Source organism: Sceloporus occidentalis, unplaced genomic scaffold (genome assembly GCF_023333645.1).
Source record: "Sceloporus occidentalis isolate IW3139 unplaced genomic scaffold, rSceOcc1.0.p SCAF_174, whole genome shotgun sequence".
In the NCBI taxonomy this organism is placed as follows: domain Eukaryota; kingdom Metazoa; phylum Chordata; class Lepidosauria; order Squamata; family Phrynosomatidae; genus Sceloporus; species Sceloporus occidentalis.
The window spans coordinates 1,413,874-1,424,433 of NW_028317154.1; the positions used below are offsets into that span (position 1 = coordinate 1,413,874).

At 43.9% G+C, this 10,560-nt stretch overlaps 1 protein-coding gene across 1 annotated transcript; it reads right to left on the bottom strand.

Moving 5' to 3' along the window:
- Positions 1 to 459: 459 nt before the first annotated feature.
- On the bottom strand, positions 460 to 10,239 carry LOC149279240 (mucolipin-1-like). The gene is made up of 14 exons (XM_089501442.1): positions 10,188 to 10,239; positions 6,106 to 6,302; positions 5,349 to 5,516; positions 4,935 to 5,085; positions 4,501 to 4,567; positions 4,024 to 4,120; positions 3,666 to 3,765; positions 2,945 to 3,051; positions 2,535 to 2,684; positions 2,034 to 2,135; positions 1,411 to 1,533; positions 1,041 to 1,247; positions 717 to 850; positions 460 to 496 (listed from the first exon to the last, which is right to left on the bottom strand). Exons 1-14 carry the CDS (start codon positions 10,237 to 10,239, stop codon positions 460 to 462), a joined length of 1,692 nt encoding a protein of 563 aa, XP_089357568.1.
- Between the last annotated feature and the right edge of the window lie 321 nt (positions 10,240 to 10,560).

Genomic DNA, 10,560 nt, shown 5'->3' on the forward strand with positions numbered 1-10,560 from the left:
TTTTGTTGTGCGTTTAAGTAATCTGCATCACACAGTCTCACCAATCCTTCCTGCTACACTTCATTCATTCATTCACTCACATATATATATATGAATTACTCTGCCTAGTCACCACAGTCAAGTTCCCATTTAGAGGGACGTTCTATTCCCTGCTTGCGCAAAAAATGAATCCCTTAGGACTCTATGTACCCCTCCTAAATATACCCCCAGACAATGTTTCAGTCCTATAACTACCTCCTTGTTCCTGTGACAGTTCTTAACTAATATCATAAATAAGATTTGCATAAAAACAGCAATCATGTCTCCTGGCCCCTGGCAGGTGGCGTTCACCCAGGACAAACTAACCTTCCCTGTATTAAAACACATTTTTTTAAAAATGAAAATGCTTTACAGTCTTTAAAATACAATTCCAATATATTAGGACCGAAGGGAGCTTCTCCAGGCCACCCACCGGGAACTTCAGTTAATGATTTCAGAATAATCATCATCGGTTGACCTGAAAGAGGGGGGGAGAAAAAACAAAAACAAACGTAAGTCATGATATGGGAAAGGAATATAACGGCGGACTGGAAAAGGGCAATGTTAGAGAGTAAACCCCTTACAAGGCGTAGAGAAGCAAGGCATTGGTGGTGGCTGGAAATGGGGTGTATCGGTGGGGTAAACCACATGGCAGAGAGTAAGAATGCGAGTGTAATAGGCACGCGGTCAATACTCACTTTTTAGCGCACCAGCAGAGCATGGAGCAGTCTTTGCTACTGGCAGAGCGGAACTTCCCTGAGCTGGGACTGTCCTTACAGTCTGCTATATACTGATCGAGGACAGTGACCGTGACATCCCCCATGTTCTGACACTGGAGAGAACAGACGAGTTACAAGGAGAACGACATCAGTACATAGGCCTTTACTATTTGTTTTAGACTGCTCGGGTAGGGGCAGACGCTTTGCAACACGGCCCGTCACGGTATTTAAAATCCACACGGAAAGGAGTGCTATTTTATCCAGCAGTCACAGTAAGGGGCAGCATACATGAACGCGACTCACCTTGATGGTCTCGTAGGCTCCCGTGATGAGAGCGATGAAGAGGCTGAGTACCATGTATATGAAGAGGCTGATGAAGGTATACAGGTAAAGCTGACTGAACATCCACACCAGATTACTGCTTTGCTGCATCTCCGAGAAGGTGACAAACATGTCATCACCATTAATAAGAGAGAAGAGGCACTCGGACACCATGGAGAGAGAGCGGAACTGTAGACACAGAAAAGAAAGAAAAAAAAAAAAAGAGTGGGTTCTAGTTTAAAGGGAACATCAGGTTTTAAACAAGCAAACGTTTGGTTACATATCAGGAAAGTAGGCTTTGAAGAAAGTTAAATGGAACGCGCGAGTAGCACAGTCAACGACCACCACTAACCTTGACGTGATACGGTCCCAGCACGATCCATCCACAGAAGCAATATCCCAGGTAGATGACGGCCGCGCAGCAACAGAAGCGAATGACGTTGGGGAGCGCAACCCTTAGTGTTACAATCAGGATCTGTAGGGGGGAGGGGGGGGGACAAAACAAGGAACGTGTAAAATATAAAAGCTTTGAAAAACAGGCCAGAAGAATGTCTGGAGGTGAAACCCAGTACCGGGGGTGTCTCTATTCTAAAGGTTTCCAAACATTTAATACGTCAGTATATTGATTTAAACCTGATTTAACTAATGGTAACAGTAAATAGATCTATATACATTAATATTTAGTATTTAATGGCAGATAAGGGTCATTCATGCCATTTAATCTGCCCATTCTTGTAGCCGTGTGTTCCTCTTATCTAGCACCTTCTCATTCCATCATCATAGTTTCTCGTCCTAGTAATTCCCATTCTCTGTACTGGAATTCTTGTAGCTTCTTTATGATGCTTCAGACTCTCACAGCCTTTTGTCTTCCCTTATATGCCGTCACTAGGCATGAAGTCTCATTATCAGTCTGATAAATATAAATAATCACAGTTTGTGTCCATTCTGGTTCTGTTAATACCGAGGAGTACTCACATTATACTTCTGGAAAAAGCTGAGGTATCTGATCACGCCAACCCACACCAGCAGAGTGGAGGTCCCCAGTAGAATACTGCACACGTCGTAACTGGCAAACGTCTGAGGAATACAGGGGGCAGCACGACAGTGAACACGTTGTAAAACAATACAGACCCCCAAGGCTTAATATTTTAAACTGCAGGATAATGCATCTATGCACTACAAAAGGACCAAGGTCAGCGAGCCTCTCCTGCATGAAGAGCCTTGCCGACCCTGTATAATGCATAGTAAATAGATAAGTTCATTATAATCACCTCCCTACACATTATGCATACAGATGTTGACCCCTTCATAATCCAGGGTGAAGCTGGAGAGTTGAAACCCATGACTCCCCTTCTAGCTCCCTCCGTAGTAGGGCCCTGAGGGTTTTTTTCGGTAATACGTGGTCATCCTATGTAAGTCCAGGCAGTAGACTGGAGAGGCGGTAATTCTATATGTTAAGGGTACTTGGAGACGCACCTTTGACTCAATGCCAATCTTCATAATCGTGCCAGAAACCGTGAGGATGTCGCTGATTATGAGCAGCATGTACCAGCCATTGACAAACGCCAGGCGGTCAGACAGCGAAACCGCGAGAGAATGCCGGGTGCGCACAAAGCCGGCAAATTCCTGCAAAAAAGAGAGAGACATCGCTGACTGTCTGGTAATTGACATCGCAGAAGTCAGCCCATGTGAGCGAGATGTCCCCCTACTGCAGATCAGAAAGAGTTACAGGATGTAGAAGGTGTCCATGAAGAGTGAAAATAGTGTTGCGCAAGACCTCAAATGGCAATAAACTGTCCGTATATAGTTAAAGGTCATCTTTTATAAAGAAAGGGTACATTATTGGGGCTGTAAATATAAGACGCGCGTTCAGGACTACGACTCACATGCTGCAGTCTGAGGCCTCGTAAGATGGAGCGACCGCACAGAATGAAAGACAGAATGCAGCAAACGATCACAAAAACATCAAACGCCAGTCGGGAGTGGTTGTCACCTTTAAGGAAACAGAAGAGAAAAGCTGCAGAATTCGGGTTGCACTGGACGCGGGGTACAGGTTTCTAGATAAGACACTGGGGTCTATTCACTAAAGGGACAGTTGTGGTTTCAGCTTCTTGACTTCACTTCTACCGGCGAAGAACTTGGCTGGTCCTGTATGACGTATAGTTACATCAGGGAGATTTATTCAGTCTCCTCACCAATTAAATTATGCATTATACAGGGCTAGTTAAAGCCTTTTTGCCAATGGTGGCCCTTCATAATGAACGGTGAAGCGAGAGTTGAAATGACAACTCTGACACCTCTCCCTTTAGCGAATAAACCCCATAGCTGGGGTGTCCCACACATCACTTGTAAGCTGCACATCTATTAAGTAGTGGGGCAGTAATTAGTACTTAGTAAGTACCCTAGGGCTATAAATACGCAGTAAGGAACAGTTAATGAATGTGATCAGAGATTCAGTGCTGATGCCCAAATCATTCAGGAACATACAAAACCCTCAGGATGGTCAGCCAAGCCTCTCAGCTGTTGACGGCCATCTACTCCCACCATAGACCATGATCAAAGCAGAATTTAAAGGGCCATCCCTGTGCCGCACGACGGAGAGCTCACCTCGGCCATAAACGCTGGGATCTTTGCATTCTTTAATAGTCGCCTCATTGTCCAGATTAATTTTCACTCTGCCACTGTGTGCCTGGTTATCAAAAACAATCTACAAAAAGGAAAAACCACAGAAAAAGCCACCATTCAGTGAAATGCCATGCAACTCAAGGCTCCTGGTCAGCTTCCTACAGACATACTTTCTATCCTGTCTGTATTTTGAAGACTTATTCTTTGAATCTTAACCTTCTGTGCCCATACTCTTGGTCAATCTGACCAAAAAAAAAAACAACATTCTGCCCTCTCTAAATTTATCATCCATGACTACATAGGACCGATATCTTCGCATCCATTGCCATGTCCCACTTACAGTGATGGTGAACGTGTAACAGTCTGGAATCTCGTTATTAATGATCGTCTGAATGTTAATTGCCTTTAACTGGAACTTTACTGTGACGTTGATTAGCCTGGAAAAGCACAAGGGGACAGAAGCGATAAAGAACAGAGCAACATATGGACCGCGGCGATTCATGCGGGGGGGGGGGGGGGTTACGGGACGGAAGCTGTGCTGAGAAGCGGAGAAGGAAGAGTCTCTGCAGAGCAAAACAAAAAAGGGCAGATAGAAGCAGCCACAAGCTAAAAGGTTCTTTAGGGCAGCAGCAGGTAAGGTGTTAACACAGCATTTCTACCAGATATAAGCGATACCTTGTCATTAGAATGCTGCTTAAAAGGGTTTACTGGCTAAACGGGCAGTCCATTCCGGCCGTTCGCGGAGACATTATCTGACAAAGCCCTTTGGTTATTCCACGGGCAGGGAAGGGTTAACGGACAGAAGAATTATATTTACTTGTGAAACTTAATAGTAAGGTTCCGGTAGCTTTGGCTGGAGTCCGACGGGTCCATATAAATGCAGTCTGCAGAGAGATAGGCACGTACAATCATTAGCCAAAGTCCGTGCCAACCAAATGCCCCATGTCAAAGCCTACGGTGCGGCACACAATGCCCAATGCCTCCCGGGCAAGAGACATCATGGAACAAGGGTGTGGGCTTTGTCACCCCCTTTCTTATAAACTATCAATGCAGTTCCCATGTGGCTCATAAAAACAGACAGACAGACAGACAGACCCAACAGCTACAAACTTACCAGCGTTTTAGCGGGTTGCCCAATAAACAAGAAAAAAAAATGAATAAATAACTGTGCATGTGGCCTGCGAGGGTTAAATTACAGCTCCCCGGTGTTCTTTTTCAGCTTGAAAGATACAATTATACACAAAAACATACCTGTGATGACCTTGGGGTCAATATTGAAAGTGTCATTAGCAGGGTCAATGTGGCCTTTGCGGTAGTACTGCTGACACACGGAGAGAGCGGATTGGTTGAAGGGACGGGTATACGCGTATCGAGCCGTTGTTTGATTGGGTAGCGAGAGGTACTGTGTGGAATGGAATAAAAACCAAGATCTGATGTTCTTTAAGGGTTAACAAAAAAAGACATTGAGCGGACTTACTTTATCTATTAGCCAATAATTCAGACCATTGACTTAAATATCTTTTTAATATCTACGGAAAAGCAAATGTAGCAAAATTGGTGCCTCTGGCTGCGATTAAGTCTACAAAGGGCTAGATGATGGGCATTGTAGTCGTTTAAGAGGTTAGTGCATTGCCTAAGTGACGCAGAGCACGCAGAAACGCTCACCTGTTCCACAGCGTAGTACAAGTTCTGGTAGACGTCATTCTGCGTGTAGACGGCGTAGGTTTTATCTGAATCATCCGAGTAGTCCTTTAGGAATAAGTGTTTAAAGGCCACCGTGTTCTCTTCTTTAAACTGCACCACCATCTGATTACTGAGCCCGAAAAGGATGAGCTGTGGGACACAGGGGTGATCAGGGGTTAATTCAGCAGCACAGATCCCAATCGCTGACCCCACCTCGTGACCTATTGAAGCAGAGCTTCTAGTTCAATAGATTACAAGGTACCTACAAACGCGAGGTGGTTGTGGGTCGTACCCCCAGCCCGTCCCGTAACCACGCTTCCAGTGCCAGGTTTTACCGGTGCCACACATTTAGGGCATTACGTGCGGTCTTTTTCAGCCGGTTATTTCATTACCCAATCCCTGCGGACCATATGACCCCGTGTTTTTGAAGGGGCACTTGAGCCATCATATGCACATGATAGCCGATTTTTTTCCTCCCCTTGCCAATGCATGGAGGTATTCATCAGACTACACTCACCAACAACCGGCTCCGGCACTGGCTAGCTTGAGATTTACAGGAGATCCAATGACACTCCATCACAAATACAGAAAGAGCTCCTTCTCATTTCAAATGAAGCTCTACACGTAGAGGTTTTCTCCGGAGTTAGGCCAATATATATTTCTACGTGGCCCAACTCCTATCACGTAGATATTTTGGCCATGGTGAATTTCCCTTATGGCGGGAAGCCATTATGCGTACCTGAATGGTGACCAACGTGATCTTGACCAGCTGCAGAGCCAGCTTGTACGGCTTGCGTCCCTTGGCCCGGAACTTGTCGCACGGGCTCATGAAGAAATACTTCAGCCTGCGCCGGAGCTGGATCTCCTCAGGGCCGACGATTTCACACAGCCGAGGGCCATAGCAAGGCGTCGGGGAGAGAAGGCGCTGTCGTTCTGCTGGAAACGAAGACTCGGATTAATAGATAATAATAAGAGATGATTAATAGACGGCGACCGCGGAGGCAGGCGCTCTGTCCTGACCCAGATCAGCGCCCTAAAAATACGATCCTGATTTTAGGACGAATGATCACCTAACACAAAAGGTTAAATGCTGCCAGGGACAGACTAGACTACTAAAAGCAAAACCAATCCAAAGCCATTTGGATATTCACTTCAGCCCGGACGTTTAATGGGGGAGCACGGAGCACTTACCATGGACCATGACGGCAGTCACTGCGTCTCCAGAATATACACAGAGTTTGTGTAGTACGGGTACTACAGTGTTTGGTTTCTATGCCTTTTTTCTTAAAGAACATGTGATTAGATGTCCCCCACATGACTGCATTCCATAAAGCAGCACAAATATGCATTATATTCCAATCCAAAACTTGTTTTTCTCCCGCTTTGTCGTGTGTAATTCGGTCATTTGATAAGCTTAGGGGGGGTTGCACATATCGCAAAATGCGTGCAAAAATAAGTACGTTTTATCCCATGGAGACGTATTGTCTTCATCGGTGAAACTGAGGGAGTCAAGGATGGAGCGACGTCTGGAGATAGCTTTATAGAACCTCTGGATCCAAGGATGTTCAGCAAGACGGGAATCGTTACAATCTGTACCTCAGGTTTTAGGCCGGCATAAAAGACCTTCCCCAATGGGAGAAGGATTTCCAGATCTTGTTGTATTGTATAGTGAATCACTATAGTGATAGTGAATCAGCTCCAAAAAAACCCAAAAGGGAGCAACTGAGGCGACCAAGACGTGAGCTTCTTGTGAACTCGGAAGATGAAAGGCGATGGGGGGGGGGATTGAAGACAGATGTAAACTCAAATATCGGGGCGAGAGATTGACAAAGTTATTTTTTGCGTGTTTAAGTTTGTGGCCATGAGAACTATTTGAGGGACTCCCCACCTGTCTGTGTAATGTAATGAAATACAGGCCTGCTGAGAAAAGCTGTCTCGATGGAACTTAAACCTAGGATGTCGAACATGTCAACAGCCACGTGATTAGGGGGCGAGACTCTTGCCCATACCAGCTTCCCTGTATGAGTTTGTCTTCTACAGCGGCTCCCCAAGCCAGCAAACTGGCATTCGCCGCTCTTATGGTCCAGCATGGAGACTTCCAGGAGAGCCCTCCAAGAAGATTCTCTACTTCCAGCCACCATCTGATCCAAGAACGAACAGGCTTCAGATGCCCAAGAGGAAACCTTTTAGAGATTTCACGTGTGCTAAAGGCCATGGAACAGCGAAGTGGGAAAACCCCACCAACTCCAGAAGAGACATAATAAATCGCATAGAAGCCATTCCCACAGATCTGAGCTTTTGGAGTCAAAAGGAAACATCCATTTAACTAGGGCTGAAACAACTAATGGATAAAATCAATAATAATCGATAATGAAAATCGTTGTATACTCCTTATATGCCAGTGATATGCAACTGAGCCCTCTGATATACCTTTTACCCCCAGATTTGTTTTATGCCCCCCTGATATGCCTAATATCGATATGCCTTCTACCCCCTATATGCCACTGAGCCCCCTGATACCTTTTACCCCCAGATATGTTTATGCCCCCTGATATGCCTATATGCCCTGAAAGGCATATCAGGGGCACAGCGGAATCTGGCATATAAGAGGTATAAGGCATATATGGGGGCAGAGTGGCAAGCTGGGGGTCAGATGTGCATAACTGGGGGCAGTTTGGTAAATAAAAAAAAATGTAAACAAGGCTTTTTTCTCATAGTTTTTATTAAATATGAAAAATAGTTAACATATGAATTAATATTTACTAATAACTTTGTATTAAAACCTAGTTTGAGAAACACTGTGTTTGGGTTCTTGTAGCTTTTATTATTATGTCAGTAAAATAAGAAGGTGAATAGAGAGAGAGAGAGAGGCCATTGCAATAAAGAGATGAAAGTGTAAATTGTACGTTTTTTATTGCAATTTTTCTTCAATTTAAAATAATGTATTTTTTTATCCGATTAATCGATTAATCGACAAAATAATCGGCCAACTAATTGATTATTAAAATAATCGTTAGTTGCAGCCCTACATTTAACCCACTTAGAGATAGTCTTTTCTCTGGATGTAACCATTGTTCTGAGATAACACAAGAAATGTGATCTTCTTAGTATGCCCCTGGAGACGAGATGTAATACACATCTGTTTCTTCAGAGCCTGGTTCTTCACCAAGCCAGCCACATACGCAGAAGAATACGAGATAATACTAAGAGTCTAATATATAACTAAATAAAATAAAAGTTTACATACACAGCTCCAAGTTACAGAGCTTTCATTACGATTGAAACCATATTTATTTATATATGTTATTTTTACATTTAAAGGTCCTACACTATATGCGGTTTATGTTTATTTTTAGTTCCATATACCGGAATATTCGGTGGAGTATTTTGGGCATTATTTACGCCATTTCCATTTTTATGATTTCCTGATCATCATCAATGATCTTTTTGTATATTAAATCATTATTTTTCATGGTGGATTTGGGATTACACATTCGTGGGTCACCTTTGCACAGGGTTGCTCAAATTAGGACGCACCCGGTGCACCCGAACGCAAGGTCAGCAGCACACAATCACGCGGGGATACACAGCGCTGCCCACAGGCATATCAGCACCCGGCAGACGGCTGCCGGGTAAGCAAATCTCTCAGTGAAATATTTAAATAGATCATGACCTTTATGACCTTTCAAAAAAAAACAAACAGAACTTTTGAATATAGCAGAATTATTTTGCGTTTAAGGCTTCGTCCCACAGCTGCTGTATTTGGATACCAAAAAAATATCAGGAAGGGATTAAACAAAGTACAGGAGGGAAGTTTATTTCACATATTATTCCCAATAATCTAAAACTAGAGGCTTAGTGTGTGATGTTGGGTAAGCAAGTTTTACTTTACTGAGAGGGATGCAGATAAATGGAACAGCCTTCCGGCAGAAGTGGTAGAGGCTAATACGGTGAAGGGATTTAACCATGCATGGGATAGGCACATGGCTCCTGAAACCGAAACAAGATCAACAACTGATTCTTTACATCAGGAAAAACGGACAGACTAGATGGACCCAATGTTTATTCCACCCAACAACAAGTGCAATAAAATTACTAAAACTAAATGACCAAATCTCACCCAAATACCACAAACAAGTCCCACTTGCCATCAACGTATCAGATCACTTATAATCCATTATAACGTTATTTCAGTGATAACACGGCCGTGTGCCATCCAGCCGCTCGTACACAAAATAATAATACTTTTTATACAACGTTACAAACTCCAGTGCAAAAAAATGAATCAGAAAAAGAAAAAAATCCACAAGAAATTGAATTGTTGGTGCTTATTGTATGTGAAATAATCTACTGTAAGAAAATGCAGCCTGACGGGACGGCAGCTCAGATATAGAACCAGTCTGTGTGTAATGGGAGTGACTCATATACCGGCTTGTGTGGGGAATATATGTACACAGAGACACGTATGTATACACAGGTATTACCTATGAGACATATACACATAACATACCTGCCCAAAGAACATATATGATCACAGAGACATGTATGTATACACAGGGATTACCCATGAGACATATACACATAACATACCTGCCCGGGGTACGTATACTCACTGAGACACGTATGTATGCACAGGCATTACCTATGAGACATATACACATAACATACCTGCCCAAAGAACATATATGATCACAGAGACATGTATGTATACACAGGGATTACCCATGAGACATATACACATAACATACCTGCCCGAGAAACATATATGATCACAGAGACATGTATGTATACACAGGGATTACCTATGAGACATATACGCACCTGATGGCTTAGGGCTGTCGCTTAGACTGCGGCTCCTGTGCAGGGTCCCCATGTCAGCTGGTCTGTCACATCCACTTGTCTGTCTCTCCAGCGGTCTCTCTGATCAGAATAGCTCTCCACTATGCGGCTGCCTCATTTGATGTCTGCCCTACTGGACCATATGTGTGCCGTGTGCCCCCGCAGGCAGAAGGATGCCTGAATATCTTTTAAATTACGCCTTTCGGCCCAACGGGGTATCCGTACTTTAGGCGCTTTGCTTTTAGTCAGCTGACTTGCTAGCTGCTAGTCATGTGACCTGCTGTTTAGACATCTTCGTTGCCCCGCCTCATACATTCTCCGCTTCAGCGTTAGGAACGCTCTGCTTTCTTTACCT

Excerpts from the sequence above, each read along its gene's own strand:
- LOC149279240 (XM_089501442.1), bottom strand. The coding sequence starts at position 10,239 with ATGGGGACCCTGCACAGGAGCCGCAGTCTAAGCGACAGCCCTAAGCCA. Across the intron at positions 3,766-4,023 it reads GTTACACGTTCACCATCACT|ATTGTTTTTGATAACCAGGC; the intron begins GTAAGTGGGACA and ends TCCTTTTTGTAG. Across the intron at positions 497-716 it reads CTCTGCTGGTGCGCTAAAAA|GTCAACCGATGATGATTATT; the intron begins GTGAGTATTGAC and ends CCCCTCTTTCAG.